General features: G+C 38.6%; 2 protein-coding genes across 3 annotated transcripts in view; one reads left to right on the forward strand and one right to left on the reverse strand.

The window, feature by feature from the left end:
* The window catches only part of ptprr (protein tyrosine phosphatase receptor type R), a 41166-nt gene extending 26625 nt beyond the window's left edge, over positions 1-14541 (reverse strand). For both annotated transcript variants that reach the window (XM_074698627.1, XM_074698628.1), the window contains exons 1-2: positions 14126-14541; positions 7230-7552 (exon numbers count right to left, since the gene is read on the reverse strand). In XM_074698627.1, the coding sequence (XP_074554728.1) occupies positions 7230-7552; positions 14126-14207 (405 nt within the window). In that variant the 5' untranslated portion in view covers positions 14208-14541. The remainder of the gene's footprint in view (positions 1-7229; positions 7553-14125) is intronic.
* Positions 14542-18703: 4162 nt separating this feature from the next.
* LOC141810358 (tetraspanin-8-like) lies at positions 18704-26403 on the forward strand. The gene is made up of 9 exons (XM_074697805.1): positions 18704-18863; positions 20291-20359; positions 20452-20568; positions 20926-21000; positions 22433-22528; positions 24285-24398; positions 24485-24517; positions 24613-24696; positions 26028-26403. Exons 1-9 carry the CDS (start codon positions 18804-18806, stop codon positions 26262-26264), a joined length of 885 nt encoding a protein of 294 aa, XP_074553906.1. The 5' UTR covers positions 18704-18803; the 3' UTR covers positions 26265-26403.
* Positions 26404-26900: the final 497 nt, after the last annotated feature.

Below are 26900 nucleotides of genomic sequence, written 5' to 3' on the forward strand. Positions count from 1 at the left end.
CTCATTTTAAAGCCTGGATTACAATCAGGCATATATCTAGAAGGGAGACTTTTTCAAGATCACTTTCAAACCCCTCACAGTCCCTTAAACATCAAACTGGTTTATTTACATCTAGTTTTTGATGTGAGCTAAAGTATCATTATCAAGTTTTTTATAGGCTACGATCCCCTAAAATGACTCAACATATTAATATAAACAGATTTTTCTTTTCCCATGTGTGAGCTGAGGATGGGAACTGTTTGGTGGAAGCGAGTCATTTTCTGCAGCGTGTTAGCTCTGCAGCTTCTCCTCTGACCGCTGACGGCTAAAACGTGAGCACCACGTGCAACATCAAGCTCAATGAGATCATGCACGCACACACACACACACACACACAAACACACACACACACACACACACACACGGCTGAATGAGTGGGGTTGACATGAGGTTAGATATTATTCACGCTTGTGTTGGTTCCTTTGAGAAGAAATGGCTCCGGTTCAGAGCAGAGCAGAATAAAGAATCTGACATGAGACCTTTGCTTTTCTTTTTTTTTTCAATGGCTGAGTGGAAAATTTTACTGAATTAATATTGAATTAATATCACAGCCATGCTCCCAGCTTTATCCGAATATCAACACACTCAAAAACCAACTGGTTACGGAAACTCGAGGCATTTCCAGGAGGTAAATGTGCACCGCTGAGATCACATTTCATTGCAAACTATCCCCAAAACACACAAACATGTTGATAAATGGAGAAAAAGATTATCAAATCACGATTTTACTGCAGTTTTTTGCAGATTTTACATTAATGTTAATTTTTTTTCATGCATAATTCCCCTAAAAATGATTATTGTGGAGTTTTTTTATGCATTTAAGTAATAGCAATAACTCAATGTCAAAAGCATTTCTGCAAAAGAGAAAGCTTTACTATAAAAGAAAAATAGTTTTTTCTGTAGCTTTTGCTGATTTAAACCAGATGTCAGATTATTTCTCAGAGCGGTTCAGCCCTGATTAATAACTCCTCCTCTAACGTGTTTAAAGCGAGCAGAGATAAAGGTTGAGAGCAAACTGAGTCCAGGATGAATCATGTTTCCCTCTGTGGGTTTGAAGTGGCGTCAAAGTTCCCTCCACAGGCAGACGAAACACACACTGCTGCTATGAATAATTGAGCAGTTTTCATCACACACACACTTGCCTGTGTGTAGGAGGAAATCTGAACTCTGACACGGTGAACCCACCTGCTGTGAAATGTGTTTTTATAAACTGTGTTTTACAGATAAAATCACAAACACGTAGATTATCACAGAAACAACACTCAGAGAACTTTTTAGCCAATCAGAGATCAGGGAAAGAAACCTGCTGATGGTTTAAGCTCTTTTATGTTATTGCGCCATCTTTCCCTTTATTAGTTGTCTACCCAGATTCAAAATGAGTCAGATGTGTGGCTCCATAGTAAGTTTAACATGAATATAAAAGTTGTTGGTCTAACTCCTCAGTGGTCAGCTGGTTTGTGTGTCATGAAGTGTCAAATATGTGTAAAACTGTTTTGGGTTTTTTTAGATCCAAAACAGTATTTTTTTAACACAAAAAGTGATGCAAAAGAAACTCGTTTCTCAAGGCAGAGGCAGACAAGCAACTCCTGACAGGGATGGGAATTGATAGGATTTTGTCAATACTAATGTCCTTATCGATCTGATTCTTTATTGATTCCCTTATCAATTCCTGTTGTGAATTTTCTTGGTACAAAAAGTAGCTTTACAGGTTTTCCGTGTCAACAACATTTAATTGAGTTTATACTGTAAGTGGATAAAATGTAATTGGTCCCTGAGTCTGGATATTTCTGGGCATAATTAAACAGAAACAGGTAAAAAATTTCACACAATGTGATGTTGATGTATTGTGTTGTAATATATTAATAATTCAAGTAGGCCATCTAGTGTCTCAAAGTGGTTATAGCAATAGTTTAAGTTGTTTGGAACCTTTCCGTAGTTACGAAGTCAGCCATGAGCCTTTCATTAGCCTGTTAGCTTTTAGCATTTGAAATTCTCAGTATTTTTTACAAAGAGTTGATGTGATATGTTTCTGTGATGAAAGTTGAAGTTATACTGATGTATGCTAACTGCTAGCGATGCAGTTTCCCATATACGTTAGCATTGAGCTTGTGCTATTTTGTTATTTTGGTAAACAAGGTGATTTATACCATTTTGAATGTACTGAATATGAATCTCCTGAGAGAGAGAGTAATGTACATTTCTTTATGAAGTCAGTTCTTCAGTAAAACCTCAAGCTGAAAATCCTAGCTAGCTGCAGCAGACTAGTTGTCGTAAGGCCCGGCAGCTCCGGCACAATGTAAAGAATTGATAAGAGAATCGTTAAGCCCAAAGGCTAACGATAACGATGGATTGAGACATTTCTTATTGATTCTCAACAGGGAATGGTTTTTGATTCCTATCCTAACTCCTGAGTTCTCTGAGGCAAAGGGTGGGATAATAATGTGACGTTCGTGAACGGTTTGTTCAAAAGGAATGAATCATCTGGGTGAACGAACTGAACCGAATCACTTACTGAAAGAGTTGTTCATTTCTCAGCTTCAGTTGCATTCTCCTTTCTCTCATCTCGTATTTTTCTCTCTAGAGCGGTCCGGGAAATGATTGTTTTATCAGCTTACTGTTTTCAAATTGTAGCTGTAGTTCATCCAGCTAAATTCTGAACTCATTGGCTTATTATTCACCAACGGCTTTTTTCAGTACAATCACAAGCAGAACTAAACATTCAGCCGTGTATTAGCTTATTAAAATTCTGATTCACAGATTCGCAGAGCTGCAGAGAAAACTGAACGATTCTGTGAATGAATCTTCTGAACGAATCATTTTACTGAACTGATTCTAATGATTCTTTTCCAATTACTGGAGCATGATGATATTTTGAGGCCTGAAATTGCTGTTACCTCCAGATTACACTGACAAAACCAATCATTTCAAATCAAACGCAGATGTTATTAATCTACCTTTCCTAATATTACACATTTGAATGTTGAGGGCTTTATGAGAATTAAGTGTTTGAAGATTTATTTAGCAAACACACGCAAAAAACAAACCCATAGAGGCAGAGGTAGACAAGTAACTCTTGTGATCTACAAAATAACACAGCCTCGACAGCAACAAGGCTCGAAGAATCGATTCCGAATCCCAGATTTGTTTCTGTTTCTTCAGACTGTCAGTCTCACCAGCGACACACACATTCAGTTTTTTCTACGCTCCAACAAACAAGCCGACTTTGTGTGTGACAACCAGCCTGCACGTGCTGTGAGGACCTCGCAGGGGAGCAAAGGCCAAACACACAATCTCACACACACACGCATGCACGGACACACACTGTGGAGTCTTGCAGGCGAGTGGTGTGATGCAGAGATGAGAGGTGACTGAGTTCCATCTGGGACTTACACAACCTCTCTGCCTCTCAGCCTCCATCTCAAAACGTTTCCTTCCCTTAGATTAAACTCAGAGACTCTATACTCTGAGAAAATGTTATATAACATCTACAGACTGTGTAATTAGGTAAGGAATAATCAGGCTTTGAGAATTTATAGTTGTATACGAATATGTTTCCTTTGTTACTGCAACCAAACTTTGTCTCTTTCAATCTTTTAACCTCAATTTTTTTAATCTTTTGTTGTTTTTTTAAAGATTTCAAATATTAGCCAGTTATGAAAATTGTTATTTCACTCTCAAAGGTGTTCACCAGAGTCTTTTCATCTGTAGTCTATCATTCATGTTCCTGGGTTTAAGTTGCCCCGGAACCTGTATAAAAAACAGGAGCACTCAAGGTTTTTTATGTCTACAATTAGCAGGAATTAGCATGATAGATTAGTTGCTAATTTGTCTGTCTTACTTACTTAAATTAATGCACTCTAATTATGCACATGCTTAGTTTAGGTTTTGCACTTGAATTAGCAGTTAGCATAGTTAGCAATCATGGGTCTTGCCATGTCAAAAGTTTTGCTACCTATGTAAGCGTGTGCTAAATGAAAAAATGAAACTGTAAGCTAAGTTTTCTGCCTTTTAATTGTATTACATGTGTATTTTTTGTGTTATTTTTCAAGTTTTGGAAATTTCTAAGCATTTTTGCTCGAGTATTCCAATAAGTAACAATTTAAAAAACATTTTTCAGTGGCTGAATGCCTTCCAAACAAAAACAGAAAGTATTTACATGCTTTCTTCTTTCATCTGTGTAGCCTCAGCTCTCAGAGGCTGGTGTCTGTCACTGAACGTCTTTATTCTGTCCATCTATTAGCCACGGCTTGTCACAGTGATTTGATGGAACGGCAGCAGCCTGCAGGGACAGGTCATGTGACCACTCTTCCAGGGAGTCAATTAACACAGAGGAGGGTTATGTAATGCTGTTTTTAGCCCCAGAGCAGGTTCTCATTGATAAAAGCAGAAAGGGAAAAAGGAGGATGGGGAAGTCAGAGATTCAGAGCTCAAAATGTGAGCAAAGCTAAAATAATCTATTACTTCCTGAGCCACTTCCTGTCTGCATGGTTGGGAGATATTTATAAACATGTTGCTGATTTTTATTTCACTTGATATCTGCATAAGGTAGCGCCTAGATTTCAATGCCAAAACTCCCACAATCCTTTGCAGAAACGGTCATAGGTTTCATCGCCACAGATGCATTGTAGGAGGAGAGGAGCTCTGAAAGAAAAGCTCCAGTGGAAACAAACAGACTGAGAAATGTGTTGCTGTGAGTTTGCAGACAGGTTTCCATCCTCTTTTTGTTTATTTGTCTGTTTACTGTTTGTTTTCTGGTTGGGTTGTTCTGAGCCGTCAGGGCGCTGGGCTTCCCTGGAGTTGGATTAAGGTTACTCCGCATGGCGCCTGATGAATAAAACACTAACTCCACACACGCACGCTCACGGATCGGCTATGAAAAATTGATACGAAATCTAAATTTGACGCATAGTAAATACAATATTCATAACTGGGTTATCTGGATGTGTAGGGGCTTCTTTGGACGCCTGAGATAAATCTACCAGATATGCAAAGAGCCTCCGAGGAGATGGATGACGAAATAGGTCTGATACTTGACAGGTATGATGAAAGAGCTAATTAGAGGCTGGTGGTAAAGGATCATATTAAAATATCAGACAGTTGAAGCTTTCCTTTATTTATATTTGATAATGCTGTTGTTACTAATGTTAGCGTTGCTCCCTGCCTGCAGTGTCTGCGGCCATTATTTGTTTGTTTTGAATCAGACTCCTAAGCACAGTAGGGTATTTCAACTGTTATTCAGACCTTAAAGGGAGAGTTCAGCTTTTTTGAAGTGGGGTTGTATGAGCTCTATGTGACCACTAAGGACATTAGATACAGTAGAAAGTTGTCTCCTCTCCCTCAGTAAGACACAGACTGTAATCGATGGTGACGAGGAAATAGACGCTAACAGGGAGAGACTGTACCAGATTCAAAGGCTATTTTCTCTGCCTACAAGAACTCAAATCAAAAAGTAATACCACAGTTTAAGAGTACGCTACATAAAATATTTTTTAAGTGCATTAAGTCTTTGGAAATATAAATATTTATCTAGACCTAACTAACTGGTCATGTATCCTTCTGCGCAATGCTAGTGCGCTCCGTCCCCCCTCCTCCTTTCAGCTGTAGAGAATGTAAACAAGCTGCTTCAGGCGCCGGTTGTAGCCTTGTGTAAGTTTGATCAAGTATCGTAATTCTTTTGTTTGTACTCTAAGGATTGTGAGGCAGCGTAGGAAATTCAAAATAAGTGACTATGACAGCGACGATGAAGTTTCATTCACTTCGGAACCAAAAGGATACCTGTATGAACCGGAGCACACAGAGCTGCTACAGATGGCGACTGAAAGGAATACAGAGGAAACATCCGCGGACACTGGACATATCATGGCAGAATCATCATATTTGATTTGTTTTGTTTACTGAAAACAAATCTGGAAGGGATTTTTATTTTTAAAGCTGATGGAAAAAACACTTCTATCTAATCAACGTATGGTTTTAAAAAAAGTGAATTAGTGTTTTATATGGGCTTTGGTGAATTTGTAGAAGGAAACACCTCTTTTATAACTTGACCGTCTAACGATAGTGTTGTTGTATTGTAGTTTTAATGCCGACTCATTCAAGTAGATGGCGGTAGTACACCAAAACCTGCCACCTACATCAAAACCTGCCACCTCCATAGACAAACAGTGTTAGCGTTGTGCAAATTTTCCTGGATCAGTAGTTCATCCGGGGATTTTTAGCATACTCCAGACTTTGCAAGTTTTCGCATACTACCTACTACAGACTGAATATAAGCCAAAATAGTAGGCACTGCTAGAGTAGTAGGCAGTTTGGAAAACAGCCTAAGTTTGGTTTCCCATCGGCAGGGAGCCATGTTGGAGTCATGTCATTGCGTCACCTTAAAGGTCAGTACGTCACTGCATTTGACTGTTTACCAAAGGACACTCGAGCCACAACTGTATGAATAAAGTTTTTACAGTTCTTATTAGTAAAAACACTCAATCAATGAATGTTTCCAAAGTTGTGTTTCTCTCCTCTTGTGGAAACACCTGAAACTTAAGTCAGAGTGAAGCCTCTGTGTAACTATTTACAGTGAAACCCAGACTCATCAGAAACAGGTGAACAGGCACTGAAATGAACTGAGAAATGAAGTGGGGTGGAGCAGATTTCACTTCTCCTTTCTCATGTTCTAAGGAAGTCTTGGCGGTTAGTTATTCATCACTTCCTGTTGGAGACACCGCCCAAAACAAATGGATCGTCACGGGAACATGACCTGTTTCCCGTTTCTGTCATTAACAACCTGATCACACCTGTCTGTCTGCGTCTCTGTCTCAATGTCACTGCGCAGTTACGTAACCCTCCATTGTGTAGGTAAGTGGGTCTCACTCACACATACTCATGATCGGTGTTTCCATGGCAACAGAGAGCGCAGCATCCCTCCAGCAGCACCGTGGCAACAGAAGTGATGAGACAACCAGCTCCTCATCCATCATTCACTTAATGTCTGTTTACTGTGACCTCTGACCTCCTCAGCACCATCCTCCTGTAACCTCCGCGAGGGAGGAGAGGACCTGATTTAATCAAAGATAACATCAGAGAGCCGGGGATGGAGCGTGGAGGGGCTGACTCACAGAAGAGTCTAGAAACATCTAATCAGGAGCTCTAACAGGCTCTTCTCCCTGCTCCTCTAACCAATCAGGTAGCAGATTACTCACCACTGTAACCAAATGGCGTGCAGACACCACGGCGTGCTCAGGCAGCACCTCATGATGCGGCCTCACCAGCAGGTCGAGGCTCCGCTGCTCGCCAGGCTCCTGACGGAAGCGGGACTCCAGGAGGGCGGCTGGCATCGCTTTGGCGAACCTGGCAGAGTGCGGGAGGTGATGGTGACGATGGTGAAGGTGGAGGTGCAGGTGGTGAGGGTGTGAGTCGTCATCCTGATGGCGGTTTAGGTCGTACTGGGGGGGCAGAGGTGGAGGGAGACGGCTGGAGCGGCGGGAGGGGAAGAGGCGAAGCTCGTGGTCACCTGATGATGATTCTGAGGAGGAGAATGAGAGTTTAGCGTTTTTATTTGGCAGCTTTGGCGTGTAACCTTTCCCCTGATGTGAAGAATGACTTTCAGGCTCTGCGTCAGTCTATTTACAGCCTACTTCTCTGCTCTCTGGGTGTTGAAAGGTGAAAACACAGACTGAACCCTCTGCACATTTCCGATAAGAAGCTCTGCAGAGGGATTTATCACTTCAAGACTCGAGAAAGCGCGAGCGAGGATTCGCTCCTTCCTCTAATCTCTGAAAAGTGGAGTGCTTCATCGTGGCACTTCCAGCAGGACTCCCTCAGAGCGAGAGCGCTGCACGAGAGATGAAAGCAGGAGATCCCATCTGTTTGTGCCGCGCTGCTGTCACAGCGCCTTTCGGTCAGAGCGAGGCTTTCATCAGTCTTCAGGCGGGCTGAGAGGAAACTCCTACACACACCGACTGAACTCATGAAGAGCAACGCTACATTATTCATCCTCAGTCTTTATTTATCCTGAGAGAGAAACAAATCATCTGAGCAAAGTGAGTTTTTTTTTTTTTTCAGGGCAGCATCCGGCTTCACATTCACAGACGTTCAAACTGTGAGAGCCTGAGATGGAGCTTCCGGTCTATTTAAAGAACACACAGACCAGAGCCTGCAGTCATTGGACCGCAGCCTGGTCTCTGAATTTCAGCATTTGTCAAGGTGATGGAGGGCTAATCCTCCCTTAAAGGAATCGATAAGAAAGATGAAGCAGGAAAAGACTAAGGAGTCTTCTACCAATTTTTCCCTTCTGAGGCAGAAAATAACTCTCTAAGTCATCATAAAAGACAGTCTGCAGACTAAGAGTGCTTCATAAAGCAAAAAAAAAGAAGACTGACTCCAGGTTCAACCTGAGATTAGAGCTGCAAGTGGGGATAAGCGGGCCCTCACATCTCCTGCACCAGTCGGCGCATGTCACAGCCTGGGATGTTCAATACCACTTTTTTTTCAGACCGATACCTGTACAAGTACTCCCTCTTGAGTATTCATCGATACAGAGTACCGATACTTCTAGTACTTTTGATACATGAAGTTTAAACTAACAGTGATGGATCATAGTGATCAAAGACAGCACAGTCACTCTGAATTTAAGTCCAAAGTGAAACACAAACAACTCTCTCTGAGTTTACATAAAAAAAATAAAATAAAATAACATCAAAAGTGTACGATAAAACTAACAATGGTAAGAGTTAAAGATTTAAAGAAAAAAAAACTAAAGTGGTAGATAAAACAGTTCAATTATTAACTCTCCCTGGCTCATTCATGTTCTCTGAACAGGACCTGACCTTATGAACGTAAACATCACTTGAGTCCAAGATATGATGGTATTGCTATCACCTGAACGCATATGAGTCCAGAGTGGGACTGTGATTACATGTGTTATATTTGGTAAAGATTGGACACTGTATGTGAAAGGTACGGAAAGGAAAGGAAAGGAAAGGAAGTGAGCATAGATGCAATGGGAGGTGGACCTTCATCATATTTTTGTGAAATTTGAAGCAGATTGGCCCTCATCAATGTGTGTAGTATGTAGGCCTGGGCTGATAACAAATTTTGCTGGGTGATGTATTGTCCCACAATTAATGACGATAAACAATATTTTTTATAATATTACTTGAGGCTGGCAAAGTTACTGAGTTCATTTCATATACTGAATGATTAATTGATTGACTGACTATCGTCCAAGGTCTTGTAGTACACACAAGCCAAATTTGGAGTTGATCCAATAAAAACTGTGGGAGGAGTTTGTGCAATTGCATATCCTTTCAGTCGTCAAAGTCTGACATATATCTCTAATTTCTGGACTTCCTGTTTAGATTTCATCAAATTGATAAGAGAATTTTTTGTTAGGCAAAAAAATGTTTCAGGTCTGTAGCTCAAAGCAGCAGGAGAGACTGCGTTTTTCTTACCTAAGGGGCGCTGTGGAGCACATATCTACATGAAAACACTGGCTTTATATATTTTTACTTAATTTTGTGGTATGTCTTCTTATGATTTAAAGCACAGCGAGTAGGGATGGGTATCTTTCACATTTGAAACGATACCGTACAGATGCCCAGAACCTGGCAACTGGTATCGGTACTTAACGGTACCAGTTTTCCGTACGTTTTTGCTTTAAGTAGTAAAAATATAAATTTATTTGAAAACAAAATGTATTTTTTCTGTTTAACATATTCATTCTTTAATATATAACCTTGTAATGCAGTGTTCATGTCCACCATGGAAAATCGCCCATCTTTCACTACCTAAACATGGTACCTTTTGATTTTTGTGAATCAGTACCCGGTACTTTTGACAGAGTTTGGTCAGTACCTATAAAAGTATCTAATTCGGTACCCATGCCTAACAATGACGGCACGCAATTTGAGGTTTAAGAGGAGGAAGAAACAAAGAATAATCCTTAGGGTTTCAAGAGGGCCATAATTAAACTTAGTCATGCTAATATCAAAGCATGCCTGTCAAACTATTGCCCTGTTTCCACCATAGACTGTAAAAATGAACGTCATCTTGCTTGGCTCGAAGTGAGGATGCCACAAAAACTGCTCCCCCTGGTGGCTGGCTGCAGCATAGGTCAAAAAATCCAGCTCCCCAGTCATTTCCAGATGGGCTGTGGTCAAACTTAAAAAAACTAATACTCCTGGTAGAAATGTTTCTCACGCCTGATTGTTGTGGTGATTTGAAGATATTATTTAGCTGCATTGTATTCAGCTCCATTGCTCAAAATCTTACCAAAGCATCAGCATTCAACTGCTAAAATTGTGTATTTCTCACAAAAAAAATCACCCAGAGGCTTTCTTTTCTTCCTTGTTGAAGGAATTATCTAAAAGGTTTCAGTTCTCGTCTGTAGAGATGGAGACAAACCCTAGCTCCTCATATGACAGTTACAAATTATTCACCATAATAATATAATTCTCTTCATTATCCAAGCCGAGCAGTCGGCCAAAGCTGCAGCAGGTGTTTGTCGGGGTTAAATAAAAGCTGTAAGCAGTCCAGACAGCGATTAAAGTGAGGACTGATGCCGAGCTGATGCTGGCAGAGTCGACGCAGCCCTCGTCCAGGCGTCTGTTGGAGTCAGCTGTGTTTTTCTGGCAGAAAATAAAGACAAGAAAATATCTGAGAGTGTCCTCTGACTCCTGTCTGCCAGACCGTCTGCCTGCCGGAGACACGACTGTTTTTCTTGAATGTGCCTGTGCCAAAAATGCTGTTATATAACCGACAGAGAGTGTGGATGGTGAATCTGATTTCCTGAAAGGTAGATCATCAAGAGGAGTCAGGATCTTTTTTTTAGTTTTTTGGGTAAAGGTAATTTAAAGCCTCCTGTTTAAAAAAAAATAATGACGTGATTTCTCTTTGCTGCGCTGAGTCAAAACAGCCGTTTCAGGAGTTTGAAGTGGACTAATTCAGCCCTCAGAGACAGCTGACACAGCTTCTCCCTCTGTCGCTTCTGTTCTCCCTGGCGACAGCGTCCTGGTTGCTATGCACGACACCCAGCCAAGCTGCGCCCTGATTGGACAGGGGAGTCAGTCCTGCCTGGCCTCTAAGGGTGGCGTCAACCAATTACAGGAGGAGCCGAGGAGGGCTGACCAACTCTGTGGGGAGACACACTCCTCTATACACGCTCAGACCACAACAATGTGAGGAAGTCTGATGTTTAACAGTGAAACTAAGAAGTAGAAATTAAATATCAGAGAGCAACACTTAAAAATTCAGACTATCTATATATTTAGAAAATTATGTTAATTTCATCTTTATTCTGTGTTCCTAACTTTTCTTTGGATAGAGAAAAATATATCAGACTAAACCATTCTGAAGGTAAATTTTAAAGAAATTATTTCTCCAACCTACTGAACCAACCTGCTGTGTTTAAAAACAACATATCTCAAACTAATAAAGGTGGCAGGACTACAAAGTAGAAATGATCTAAAAGGGGCCGTCTGGCATTTAAATTAATACTGAAATTGCATTTCTGAACAATTTAAGCCCTTTATTTACATACTTTGGAGTAGGGCTGCAATGACGAATCGCTAATAATCCATTAGTAAAAGTATCAATAACGTTTTTCCATAATCGATGCACTGTGCTGTGCCATAACTGTATTAGTTTGTCTTCAGTTTAATTGTCTTCTTCCTTTTTGTTGGATTATTAAGCGGTTGGAAACTAGCTGAAGGCGCATTACTGCCACCTACTGGACTGGAGTGTAAATTGCCTGGGCTGGAGGGCTGTATGCGTCACATGTAAACAGACCAAAAAACTCAAGAGTTTAGGAGAATTTCACGCTGAGTAAAAGCACACAGCCACGTATGGCACGGCAGTACGACTGCAATGATCCAGCTCTTAAAACGCTAACATGTTGGGCTCATCGATGATGAGCCGGGAGCTCAACAGCAAGGGGAGGAGCTACAAAATCCCTCATACACTCCTTTATATGTTGTGAAATTCATGGTTTGTTTTTAGGACTCGTTTAGTCTTTTTATTAAAACATCACCACAAGGAGTTCGTTAAACCAACGTTAGCATTAGCGTTAGCTGCTACAGATAGTGGTAGGGCAGAGGGGGTGAACTGTTTGACCTGCAGGTGAAAAGATTGAGGACACATTTTTATTTATTTGCTTTTTAGGCCCACTAAGTTCTTAATTTGATGACATAAAAATATGTTTTTTGTTATTTTTCCCATACTGTTGATTCTTTAAGTGACAATACATTTTTCCTGATTTATCGTGATTGTAATCGTCAGAGTACTCGATTACTAAAATAATCGTTAGTTGCAGCCCTAATTTGGAGACTCAATTAGGACTGCCTAAATAACTGGTATTGATTTCAACAGTCTTTTTTACAAAAAAATGAAATTTCAATGAGCAGAGCAAATGGTTAGATGGCTCATGCTGGTTAGCTGCCTGCGGATAAAAAAAAGAAATAGAAGACTAAGCTACTCCAACTGCAGCGGATGACAAAGGTTCACTTTTCTGATAGTGAAACAGTCTTTATGGATAAAAACACAGATTTTTTTTTTTTAAATCCACAACAGATTGGGAATTTTGGGATTTTGTAAAAAAAAAAAAAATAATTAAGTATCAGGATTTTTTGCTTTACAATTTTTCACACAATCACAATTTTTTTTTGTTCAAAACCCTTTTTTTTCTCATTTAAATACTGCATTTTAGTAGTTGTTAAAAAAATACCGCTTTTCTCCAGCAGAGGGCCAAATGTTTTTCTTTCTAGTAAAGTGACTATCGCCTGAATAAATCCTGACAACAACTGACTCACGTAATGTGCATTTTTGGGGGAAATTATGGCTCCTGATACAGTCAGCTTTTTCCCAAAGTCTGATGTTAAAAACACAAACTTAAAAATGCAAAAATTGTAAATTTCGAATTATTACAAATTTACTTGAACTGGCACCCCAAAAATCGTAAAAGAATCAAATTGGGAGAAAAGCATGATCATGAATTTATTTAGTCGGCCTATTGTCATTAGATGTTGGGCTTTGTTGATGTTTTGTCCCCATTTTTTTTTACTATACAACATTCTCATACTATGCTAATGTTTAGAATATTTTGCCAAAGAAGAGACAATCATTAGAGTCAAACATTATTATCAAAGTCAAAACATTAGATCTTCTGCTTTGTGTTGGTAAGTTTAATGTGTGTTTTGGTGTCTTAGCCTTGGCTCCACAAGCACAACGGGGGGTGTATTTCAATACACGATAAAGAGATAAACAGACTAACCCAGGGAGGCAGAGGTAGACAAGCAGCTCCTATTTTATGGGAAAAAAGAGCTGGAAGTGTGTTTTTCTTCTGAACAAAGCCTTGGGCTTTCTTTTTTTCAGCCTAGCATCCTCCATTGACAAAAAACACCTGACGGTTGTCAAAGCACCTGCCTGTCCTGGTTGTGGAGATGACATCCAAGCAATTTAAGTCCATTCAGGAATTGACCTCTTATCTCTCACTATGTTTAAACTATCCTTATCTACAGATGGAAGAAAAATCCTTTGTTTCCTTAAAAATTGTCTTCAATGACCTCATTGATGTGGTTTCTGCTAGATCTCTGCATGACACAGAATCGTAAATGTATTCATTTCTGGATGTTTCGGATGGCTTATGAAGATTACATACTCAAAATTTGCTGAAAATGTGGTTAAACGACTGAATGGAAGGTATATATGGTTCATATGTGGACAATATATCTACATGATCATTCAGAGAGCACAATGTGAAGCAAATCCAGCATTTTTAATGTACCCACCAGTTAAATTGTGGTGAAATTACCTTTGTTCTTGTATTTTAATGATAAATTACAACCGAGCTATATTCCTAAAATAATCCTGTTGAAGGTTAGGACTTTAATGAATAACACCCTGCTTAAACTCATTGATTTCAGGGCATAAACAAGCATTAAATCGTCACTGGTTTCTAGTTATAGAGATTTATCTGCTTATTTCATCTTAGAGGCACAATCATTGAGTTTGCATGCTAGCATTTGATGCATTCATGGAATAATGTTATTGCTTATGAAAAGGTGAATGGTAGATATTAGGACACAGACAATCAGACGTTTACCTGTGATCAGCAGCTGTGTCCACATTAGACTCAAGAAGAGAAACATGGTGAGAAATCCTCCTCGTCCTTTTCTTCGAGTCATCCTTCCTTTCTGCAGCTCAAACGGAGTTAAATCGCCTCCCGCAGCCTCTCTTGCAGCACATGAAGGAGACAGGATGGTGGATATTCCCGCGCATGTATCTCTGGGTCCGCAGCATGCAGCACGAGGGGAGGAGACGCTCCGGAGATCCGATACAGCACCACCGGCCCCACGCGACGCTCCTAGCCCGCCTTGCCGACACTGACAGCGGCTTGGCTACGACTGGACCAGCCGCTCTGCAGCTGCAGCAGCTTCGGGGAAAGCGGCGGTTTCTTCCATGTGTTGTTAGGGAGGACGGGGAGCAGTGTGGTGAGATGTGATGCAGGTGGAGACTAGCGATGATAGAAGGAGGAAGGGGAGGGGAGAAGGCGTGGTGGAGGAGAGGAGAAAGAGGAGGCTTAGTCATCCTTTTTTCCCTCCTAACATACCCCCACTGTAAACAGAAGGACTCAGTGATATATTGAATGAAATGTTCTTGGAAACAAAAATATTATGAATTCTTTCATAGCATATAGAGGTTGGTTTAAAATTATGTTTTTAAGCATCTCTTGTCTTATACTTAAAGCTCCTTTGAGGAACTTTTTCTTTGTGTCAATTTTGGCGCCCCCTGTGGACACCCCTTTATTTGTTTTCTTTCCTGTGTAAAATCTCACCAAACTCTCACTAACTGTGCGTTCACACCAAAAGAGGCAAAAGCAGCATTTTCAAGAGAGCCCGGCGTCCTAAGCGGCCAAAGCGTCCTGAGCAGCAAAAGCGTCAAAAGGGGCACCAGATGAGAAGTTGAGCCTTGGTCAACTTCATGGTAATTAGCTATGACGCAGTTCACCGGCAAACCGTGGCAACCAATGCGAGTAGAGATGTCCTTTGACCGAGCAGGCCCTAAAGAACAAGGCATGTAACTTTGGTTCCTAGTTCCATCTTGGATACAGAAAAGCTCATAAACCATTTCCGGGCTCATCCTATTCTTTTTAAGGTCCGCCTTTTCAGCTACCGTGACCAACAACAAAAAAATTGTGTCGCGGAGGTGGTAGGTTGTTCTGGTGAGTTCAAAAAAAAGTGCAGTAATAGCATAAAATAGCTAAGTGTAATGTAGTCTGTAGCAAAGACATAGCCTAGCCTAGCATACTAGCATTTCTTGCTTCATCTAAATGAGATGACACCAGGGCTCCAGACTAACTTTTTTCAGCAACGATCTGAGGTGTTATTAAATAAAAGATTAACATTGAGTCCGGCTCCTGGGTATTTTTCTTTAGGATTATAGAACACACACACACACACACTGTGCAAATGCGCAAATGGGCGCTTCTTACCACCACTGAATTTTAGTATATTTCAAAACTGTAAAAACATCAGTCACGTGACGAGCGGCCAAGCCAGCTAAAATATTTAGCCGCTTTGGCCGCTGTCCGCTGTCTCAGGCGTGCTTGCCGCTTTTGCCTCTTTTAGTGTGAACGCACAGTAAGGGTTTCCAAACAAAATAGACTTGAATTAGAACTTGCAAAAGTTAGCTCTTTATCGAAGTTGTAGCTAAAAATCAGTCAGCCAAGTTGCATCCAGGAGTATTTGCGTATGTTTAGTTAAACTCAATCATTTCCTCAATAGTTTCAGTTGAAGTAACTTTTCAGGTTTCATAGTAAAGACATAGAAAAGTGCAGCAGAGCCCTTGAAATGGCAAAAATAGAAATTACACTACATGATGTCAAACTATTAACACATAATGCTTAACTAATTTTTGACTACAGAAGCTATGTAAGTTAATAATGTTACTGAATAAAGTATTTAATATACTATAATGCTATGATGTTATGATGTTGATATATAAATCTTTAAAAAAAAGATGCAAATGTGAAAAAATTCAAAAACCTTTTAGTTACATGATGTAAAGAAGAATAACATTTTTATGAGAGCTTTTTGAGAGCATTGAAGATGAAGATGTGAAATCCTAAAGGAGAGAAGACAGTGCCCTCTGCTGGGGGAAATAATACATGACCTTTTTTATTAGTGAAATATCAGTGATTGAATCATTGGCATTTTAATCTGTATCAGTACAGCATTTTTTATTTATCTATTTAATTATTTTACATACCTAAAAATATTGGAACATCAGGAGCTTTTAGTATGTCAGATATTACCCATGTAAAGCCTGAGCTGTCAAAATATAGACAAAAAATCTATTTTTTTGGCACTGAGATGTTATTAACCCTGTTAAAAAAAAATCCAAAAAAAATATTGCTAATTTTTTTGTTTATATTATTTTTTTCGTATCACATTTGATAAATTTCACATTTTTAGCAGCTGTTTTAGTTGAGTTTTTAGTAAATATGTGTTTGCTCAATGCAGAAAAAAATCAGGTTATTTAGATGAAAACATCATGATATCTATGTATGTTCATATTTAGCTAAACTTTGCTTCTTTTTCCAGTGAAGACCGCAGATGAAGAGAGTGTTCACTTTTCATGTCACCTTTACCTTTGTCTGTCACTGCAGGAAATGTTGGTTTGCTGGCATCACTGAGGTCACCAGAAATGTTGACTAAAGCTACCACCATCACCTCAAAGTTCAGCTTGCCCCATTTTATCTTCCTGCGTAATTTTTCTGTTGTAATTTGTCTTAACCTCATCACTGTGGGTTGACTCATGTAAGAAGCAGAGGCTTGTACCGCTGCGGTCTTCATGGTTTCAGTTTTACTTCTTTTCAGCATGTCTCTGCAAGTGCCTCAATTCTTCTCGGAGCAGCTCTAGCTGCTGGTTAAGACAGTTACACAATACAGTCATAACAGCATCCACTTTCATGCATACAAAACCTGACTTTACTCAAAGTAAAGTATCTCTCACTTCATGTGTTTGTACTTTTATAAAAGCAAAAGGTAAACACTGCGCTTCAAGAGATCTTCCCACATCACTCTCTGACAAGATATATGCTAGCGGGTCGCATACATCGATAAAATTTTGTTTTTTCCAGCAAAATAGCAACTTTCATCTCTGAACAAACAAGTTTAATGGTCTTGCACAAGAGAGTCATTTTTAACCTCTTAAGACCCGAGCTTTTGTCTGGTGTGCATTTTTTAATTCACCTTGCTATTTGGGATAAGGAAGACCTAATAAGTACAATAACTTAACTTGGTCATTGTAGAGGAAATTTGATTATTTGTGTTATGAATTCTCTATTAGTTGTTTGTTATTAGTGTTATTGAACTCAAATACATTGTTTATCCACTAAAATGGGTGTAAATGTGGTGATTTTACCAAAAGATGATGTGGGCTGTGTCCCTTAATGTGGCTAATAGGTCAAAGTTTTAAAAAATAAAGTATCATGGGTCTGAGAGGCAGAAATGTAATGTCCACATATGTGGACGCTGGGTCTTAAAAGGTTAATCCACTCAACGTATTGTAATATAGAATTTAATCTACCAAATAGATTTCATGGACTTGGTGCTAGCTTGATGCTAATATACTTAGGGAATTCCATTAGTATGCTAGCAGTTAGCATACATTGATAAAACTTTTTACAGCAGAATATCAACTTTCATCACTGGACACACTAACAAATGTTTATAATTTTCTAACAAGATCACACGTAATCTCCTTTAGCACATAAAAAATCAGACCACAATCAAAAACATGAACATAACTATTAATATTACCCATACAGCAATGACAACAATGCACCATTTTGGATGATTTGACCACAAACATTTGATATTATCATTCGGTAACCAGACCTTTACATACCACTGGATTTTTAACCAGATATATGTCATGCTAGCTTGTGCGTAGCCCTATTATGAGCTATGAATTGGGGATTGAAATGTATGTCACCTGTCACACAGTAATTGATGCAGTTGGAGATATTGTTGAGCATTCAAAATGCCGTTTGTGTCGCTTTTTTATGGTGTGTTAAGTGCATGTTACAGTTATAACATTAGTTTCCAGGGAAGATCACATTTTGGCTGGATTATAATAATGTGGGCAGGTTTTGTGTTGTTTTTGGGCTGGAAACTGTCAGTCATGAATTCTGGATTACAGCCAAAACCGTAGAATGTTAAATAAGACTCAAAACTACGAGATGAGGATTAATTATTATCAAACGTGGAGTTATAAACATAAGGTCTAGTTTCGTACGTCTGTGTTTGTATTGATCGAGGTTAACTTCTCCTGTTATCTGATTAGTGGAGGAATGAGGTTTCATAACTCCTGAAGAGTTTTACAGTCAGTGTAAAAGCCAGTCATTTCCGGGATCTGGATTGTTTCAACGGTTCATGCCTGGACACAACCCCGCCCGTGCATCTCTCCCAAACCAGCCCCAGCTCTCCGCCGTAAAACGCCTGGAATTTTCCATATCTGTTCCCGGAATGAGGCTTTTCTTCTCCCTCCCTTCAGCTCTCCCTTTCTTTTGGATCAACCATCCCCGGACTTGTCCATATTTGACATCCGGGCTGCGTCTCCTTCCGTACATTTACTGGAAGCTCCGCCCCTCCTCTCCTTGTGCTCTCCTGACACTTAAAACCAGCGCACCCTCCCCTTCGTGTTGACTTTGCTGCACTCGGAGCTTCACTGAAACCAAAGACTTGACTTAATTTTATTTCCTTTAAAGCGCAAACATGGCTCAGGTCAACACCTGCCTTAAACGCATCTTTACCATCTTCAACATCTTCTTCGCGGTGAGTTTAACGCAGTTTATAACATAAAATGGCGGCAACGTTTCAGATCTATGGGTAGAAATTAAAGTGCGTAGTGGCGTCTGACGTCAGTTTGGCCTCGAGAGCAAGACTTAAGTTTCTGTTATATATTTTAATAACACATTTAATTACATTTATACTTGTTTCAGGTGTGTGATTTAAAATGTACTGATGTATTATAAGAATCTGAAACTATTAAGGGTTTCCTACCTCAAAAAGTGAACAAAACATTATTAAAGTACGTTTTTTGTATTAATATTTACAGCCTTTCTTTAGCATTTGATGCTAATCTGTTGTTTTATACGAAATCTGTATATTTTCCTGTGAGTAAAACTGCAGAATAGGTAAATAAATTAGATTAAAAACAGTTATTTGTTTTAAAGCAGCTGTTTCCTTTAAAGTTATGTGTTAGGCAAACTTTTAGAGAAAAAAAAATAGTTGTTCATTTCAAACCAAGTCACTTCCCTTTTTATTTGTCTGTCCAGGGCTCACTTTCACAAGCAGCATGTGGTCTTTGTCCTTATGAAACCAGGTCAGGCTGACTTAAACAGGCTTTAGGAGGCTTTATAAAGCTCCATTAAACTTCACTCAGACAAGTATAAACTTGTCTCTCTGGTTTTCCCCTGCATTTTCAAAGATTAGATCTTGTAATTACCTAAAAGAAGTATTGAATTTCACTTTCTCACATGTATGTAACTTAAATATTTTTTGTATATTGTAAGAAAACCTGTTTTGCAACACTGTTGTGTATCTTATTCAGTGGCAATAAAGCTATTCTGTTCTATAAATGCAGTTGCAGTCGGATTTCTGTCTGCATTTCATGGAGTTATTAGTCGTTCCCCTTTGGTTATGTAATGGCTGTGGATTTAATTAGCCTTGGAAGCTATCTGCCATCTCCACACCCTGGTTTCATGCACATAATAACCTTGAGGATCAAAAAAAGGAATTTCAGTATAATGAAAAAAAGCTGTTGCTGTGTGTATGTGCATGTTTATCTTTCAGCAGCTTCAATTTGCCAAGCTGTACAGTTTCTCTGTTTTTGACTGCGTGCCACATAGAAAGGCATGCGTCATCTTGGACTTGGGGAAATTTTAGATGTTTCATAAGTTTCCGGCTGTTCTCATTTCAAGACAAACTTACAGTCATATATTTTGAAAGGATTTCAACAATTTCTTCTAAAATCATCTTCTGGGAGGAGCTTTAGATTTATGTCGAGTTTGGTGGATAAAATAGTCCTTACTGTGTCTTAAACTCCCAGGACATGAAAAAAAAAAAAACAAGGGTGAGAATCTGTAATGTGAAAGTAGAAGTTCTGCTTTTCCCTTGGCAAGGCTGTGTATCACGTCCTGTTTCTTTTGCTCTGTGGTTTGATCTCAGGGGCTGATGTCAGCATTGTTTGCATGTTTCAGATTGTCGGCGGCGCCATCATCGGGCTTGCTCTGGTGTCTCAGGTCGTCACAAATGTCAATGGAGGCGACGTAAGAACAAACAGTGAATTAATCAGATGATAAATAGTAACCTTTCTAATGAACTGAATCATAAACCTTTGCGTGATCTCTTTCCTGTGCAGATGGAAGGCCGATTCAGTGGCCTCATCACTCTCTACATCGTGGGTGCTATCACCATGATCATCGCCATCCTGGGAGCCTATGGGGCCCACAAAGAGAGCAAAGTGTGCCTGATCGTGGTGAGTACAGGCTTGGGTTTTACAGTATTATGAAACTCTGGAACAGGACAGAGAAGGGGAGGGGAGCTTGTTACCAAATCACGTAAAGTGAAGGATGTTGATTCATACGCAGCTTCAAATGATTTAGGCTGCTTTTGGAAGAGTCACAGACTGAGGAAGTCAATTTCTGAAAAACCTAAACTGTTGCAGAACACAGGACAATCTGTGCGGTTGTGCTTCTGCTTCAGTGACAAAAAAGTTTCAACAAAAACAGGAAAAGATTTTGATTTCCCTTCCATCTTATGTGTGATTTGAGAAATTAACCACTTCTTGATGTTACTTCAAACTGACTTTGTCTTACCTGTTCTTTCTCTCCAGTTCCTGGTGTGCATGGTCCTCGGAAGTCTGGCAATGCTCCGTGCTGGCTTTGTCGCTGTCGCCACCCGCCCTCTGGTAATAACCCGACACTGCCTCTATTATGAAAAGTTTTATCACACCGTGAAAAGTTACTGAGGGTATACGCCAAAGCTGTTGTTGAAAGACGAAAGACTATTAAAACTTTGACACAAGCTACTGTACAACAATGAAACACGGAAATTCAGAACTGATAGATAGATAGATAGATAGATAGATAGATAGATAGATAGATAGATAGATAGATAGATAGACAATAATATGACAATTTCAACAAGAATCTATAAACAGCTGTTCTGAAGTTGTGTTTATAAGTGCAGAGGCGTTTAGAAGAAAAGAAATAGAAACTTAAGTAAGATTATTATCAGCCTGAGATAGGAAAAAAATAATCTGGAAAGAAAAAGTCATAAAATCAGATTGGGGAAATCAGATTATGGAGAAATAGTATCATAAATTTTGGAAAAATTATATATCTACCAGATTAAATCTTAAGATTATCGACCACGGTTGTAATCCTATTTAAAGTTGAGGTCATGAGAAAGATAAATTTTTAAAATTTGTGATTTTAGGGAAAGCAAGATAAAAGAGATTATAAGACAATAAATAATAATGAGTTATGAGATAGTTAAAATGATAAAATTATGAGGAAAAATATATATTATTATGACATTTCGAAATAAAATAGATAAAAGTTGTTTTTTAAAAGATGATTATCAACATTTCAGATTTTAGCAAAGTTCAGCTGTCATGGTGTAGAGTTGAAATGATGAGCTAGAAAATGAGAGTTTTGCATAAAAAGTATATATTTTAAATAAATAAAACATTAGCTTGACTTGAAAGCATGAGGGTTAACAGCAAACAGTGAGTGGAACAGGATGCAGGAACATCCTCCAGGCACCAGGAACCTTTTTGTTGATGGACTAAGTTTAGGGCCATTATTTCCCCTCTGAAAAGTAGAATGAGCACAGAAACTATTTCTGAAGGGAACTTTTTTTTATACGACACCAATACATCCAATTATCTACAGAAAAATTACATATTAGTACTTGCTGTTTCTAGTTCTTTCTTGAATAGTTCCTGGGCCTTAAAGTTCTGGGTTAATCTGGTGGAAACATGACAAAAGAGACTCTGACGTTTGTTGTTTTGATAGTTTGTATCACGGAGGAAGTGGATGGTTGACATCAGCTGACATTTGATATATAACATTTATTTAATAAGGGACGTGTTTAACTGCATGAGATTAAGACGTGTTCTTGTAAAACCTGTTTCTCAAGCGAGGAACTGGCCCAAGACAAGGACACTTGGATAGTTTGGATAGTTTCAAGTGTTGATAAAAAAAGGGAAAGGGGGGCCTTTAAATCTGAAGAAACATCAGTTTAAAAATGATTTTAGAAAAGTTAAAAACATTTATGTGTTAATCAGAATCTTCAGTGACATTAAAATAACTTTTTTGGATTGTTTGTGTTTGCAGCTCGAGCCCCAGCTGGAGGAGAAATTCAGAGAGTTACTGCCTCTGAACCGGGCTCCAGAAGAAGCCCAGGAAATGACCAACCACCTGCAAGAGATAGTGAGAGACACACACACACACACACACATGTACACACGTATATACACACACACACACACACACACACACACACACACACACACACACACACAGCCAAACAGGAAAGAGTTAGAAGCAGGTATTTACATATCTGCTCACTGTTGTACAGTTGTCAGACCAGTTTCCACTCCCTGATCTCTCAAAGATCGTTTGATTGGCTGACAGGCGGGCAGAGCTGTTGCTAGGCGGAATTCTTTGCAGGCGGAATGATTTTTTTCACCCTGACTCTACAGCTCTTTAAGTTTTAACATGTTTTATCATTCCTTTGTGTTAAATGTCTATCACAATAAGAAAATAAAAGCTGTTTGGATCAGTTTACAACATTTTCAATTATTTAGGGAAGTAAGTTACTTATTTTGACAATCTGTGTAAATTCTCCTAGTTCAAAAATGTTTTACAGCGCACTTTAAGTAAAAGTGATAAAAGTGTTGTTTGTATTTTTTTATCAGTTTATTTTTTATTTTTATTTTTATTTTACAGTTCATTTTGATTTTGTTGTGGATAAAAGTTGTGTAAATGGATGTGATAGGATACATTTATCCTAATTCCCGTTCATTGTTTTTTTCTTTATCCATCGTAAATGGGACACTTTCATGTTTTTTAATACTCTTAGCAAATATTTTATTTATTTTTTGATGTCAATAATTATTTTAATATCAATGCTTTGACTTTAACAGCCCTATTTCTAGCATCTTAAAAATTAAAAGACAAAAAAAGAACAACTGTAAAAACTGGTATTAAAAGCAAAAAAAATCACTGATTTGAGACATTTTTGTGGCGACCTAACATCTTTTTTCATCATTTTTTTTTGATGGTCTATGTGCCAAACCCATAACTGGAAGAGTTCTTAAGATGTGAAATCTGTTCCAGCCAATCAGAATGAAGCCCTTGGGTGAGGAAGTTAGAAATCGAGGACACACAGGTCTACAAAAAACTTTCAAACCTCAGAGTAAACTAGAGAAGTTGTTTACAGAACAAGAAAAAAAAAACACTTTGAAAAAACCTGAACAAACTCTTCATTTAAAACAATGTTTAAAGCTTTTTTGTCTGAATTTCAGGTCTTAAATATTTCAGCAATGACACATTTTCTTATCTTGTTGTTGCATTCTACCGTGGAGATATCTGGTTTAAAGATAATCACCGAGGGCGCTTATCGTCACCCAATCCCTGACGAGTGAAGTTTTATCTGCACGCCACTCCAGCTCGTTCAGATGCTAAATATGAAACAAGAATCAAATCATCGGCCTCCACAGATCTTTATCTACTCGACACATGCAGCATGGAAATGTTTTCAGAGTTGACATTTCTCTGTGGTCGGCTGGTTTTCTTCAGAAAGATCAGTGGTTAGCGAGCGGAAACTCCACACTGTACATGAGACCTGTGCGACCTACTTAGAGAAAACATTACTGGTGAGGAAGCAGAGTGAAACTACCAGTAAAGTTCCTCTTTGATCTACAAAAATTAAACTTGCAGATAAAAAATGGACTAACACAACCTCGGATTAAACACTTGATCAATCTGCAGTTGTCCCGAGTTTAACGATTAATCCCCTGTCTTCAAAAATTCACAAAACACTGAAAAATGTCCTGAAATATCAGAGCATGTTTGATATCACAGTTGAGAGCTTGGATTTATTAACTACGGAGTAATTTTCAGTAAAACGTAAGTACGATAAATGATTTAAATTCTAACCTCCTCCTTCTTTTCTCTGGCGTAGGTTCACTGCTGCGGTCTGTTCAGCTACACGGACTGGGGATCAGACATCCCAGACTCCTGCCTGTGCTCAGAGGTGCAGGAGGAGGAGGACCAGTGTCAGCAAATCGGCTACAGCGTAAGTTTAAAACACAACTTAAGTCTCAGAGTTTGCTCATGATTTCACGCGACAAGTTTCTCACTGTTTTTTTTTTTCCCCCACAGTCTGTGATGCAGAAAAAGAGCGTCTACACCAAGGTGAGTTCAGTGTTCCTCTAAAACAAAATGAAACATGCATCTCTCTGCTTTAAAGTCTGAAGGTGAACCTTAACATCCTGTGTCCTCTGCTGCAGACCTGCTTCCCCATCATCATGTACTACGTCATGCTGCTGGTCGACGTCGTGATCGGTGTTGCCTTCGTTCTGGGCGCCCTGGCGGTGAGTAGCTTGAATTTTCATGACATGCTTGAACAGACTGTATTTTGTATTTACTAACAGCTGCCACTAGATGGCGGCGTATATTCTGAGGGACAAAAACAACAAAATTTAGAGAATGATATTCGATAAACTAAAAGCAAAGAAGTAGCAGACACAATTAAAAATTTATACAGTGAAATTAATAAAAATGGAAGGAAACAAAAAAAAACTCTGAAGCTGGAATGATTATTCAGAAAAATATATTTTTACATTTACAAGAAATGTACTTTAAATTCCCTTTGGTTAAATCCGTTAAAGATCAAAGATGTAACTATTTCAAATAATTGTGAAAAGAAACTGAAGTTTGAGATTTTGGTAAGAAATTTACTTAAAAGTACTTGACAGAAAAAAACTAAAAAAATAAAAAAAAATCAACTAAATACATTTTTGTGGGTAAAATGGGAAAATTTAACAAGATAAAAATTTTAAATTGAATTTAAAAAAGATCTCAGGATATTTTCAGAAATTCAAGCAATGTTCAAAACAAAACACATTAAAAGAACATTTAGAAAAGAAAATATGGACTTTTTTGTTTCTACATGGGAAAATTGAGATAATTTTTCAAGATAAAAATATTGAATTAAATTTAAAAAGATTTTAAATTTTCAGAAATTAAAGTGGTGTTCAAAACAAAACACATAATAAAAATTTAGAAAAGAAAATATAGATTTAATTTAAAAAAAGTTTTTTTTATGTTTATAGTTTATATTAAACTAACTAGTAAATCATTTTGTGGAAAAGAAAAGACAAAGATTTCAGGGGGAAAACTAAATATATATAAAAAACAGTTTGAAAAGAAAATGTGGATTTAATTTTTTTTTTTTAATGTGATTTTTAAAAAATGTTTATATTTTATATTAAACTTACTATAAATAAAGCTAATGAAAACTTAAACTTTTACTAAATATTTTGTGAAAAAGAAAAAAAATATAAAGATTTCAGGGGAAAATTAACTTTGGGTCAAAACAAAAATTTTAAGGATGAGTTTGTTTTTTTTTTCGATATTTTGAGCATATTTTAGTTTTTTTTTTAGTTTTTTTTTTTTTTTTAGTTTTTTTGCTCTTAGCCATGATTTCAAAATTAAAATTGGGTTTGAAAACTACTTGAATCAATCCCAGTCTCATTACACAAACTTATGTTTTTCATTTTTCAGTCCCTAAATTTGATTGTGGGAAAAAAAAAAATTATTTTCACAACGTTATCCAACAGTAAAAGTTTTGTGTTGGTAAAAGAAGAAACTTGTCGATCATATCGGACAGATTTCACTGACCTTCCCGTGTTTCCTCCTCCAGCTGCTCGGCATGATCCTGTCCTCCATCATGATCCACCAGCTCCGTCACCCCAACCGGCCCACCGTCCTGCTCTCCGTCCCCGCCGTCTTCACTCCCACTCTCCCCAAATACCAGGAGCTGCACAACCCTCCTCCCCCCAAATACCAGGAGTTCCAGCACCCTCCTCCTCCCCAGAACCAGGAGATGCTCCACCCCCCTCCTCAAAAATACGTGATGCAGAATCCTCCTCAGTACTAGAGGGACTCCTCCTCCCTCCTTCCCCGCCGTTTGGCGGTCAGGGTCAGTTCCTGGTCTCTTTCTGTTTATCGTTGAATGTGAGGCGGTATGAGGACTGTGAGTCCCAAGTGCCTTACGCCACCGTGGAGTCCTCAAAGACGACGGAAACTGTATTAAAATCACCACTGGGCTTTATTTCCTGCTCTGTCGTAGCTTTAAATACCTGCAGCAACTTCTTCTTTTGTTTTTATGAGTTAAAGGTGAACCTGATCAGCTGTTTCAGAGGGAGGTGGGGCTTATTTATCAATTTAATTATGATAGGATGCAGTGTTTTCCTACGACCAGAGGGGGCGACGTTGGGAAGAGTTTCTTCGAACTGCGTAAGATAATCAAAAAGAGTTCCTCAAATTTCTCAAAGAAATAAAAGTTTGACTTTTAGGTGAATACTTTTGACTTCACAAATAATAGTTGTGAAGAAGTTAAAAGAAGAAAATGATTGAAAGTTAGAGGAAAAAAGTCCAAAAGTTACGTCACGTCCTCTCTGGTCTGTGTTAACTCCATGAAATCCTCATAAGCGACTTACTTCATGTCTTTAGATGCACACTGTTTAGATAACTGCACTTTCAACTCGTGACAATGCAAAAATAGAAGTAGAAA

This window comes from Halichoeres trimaculatus, unplaced genomic scaffold, assembly GCF_033239565.1.
Source record: "Halichoeres trimaculatus isolate MK-OKI-2021-1 unplaced genomic scaffold, fHalTri1.1 fHalTri1_scaffold_21, whole genome shotgun sequence".
NCBI classification, from domain to species: Eukaryota; Metazoa; Chordata; class Actinopteri; order Labriformes; family Labridae; genus Halichoeres; species Halichoeres trimaculatus.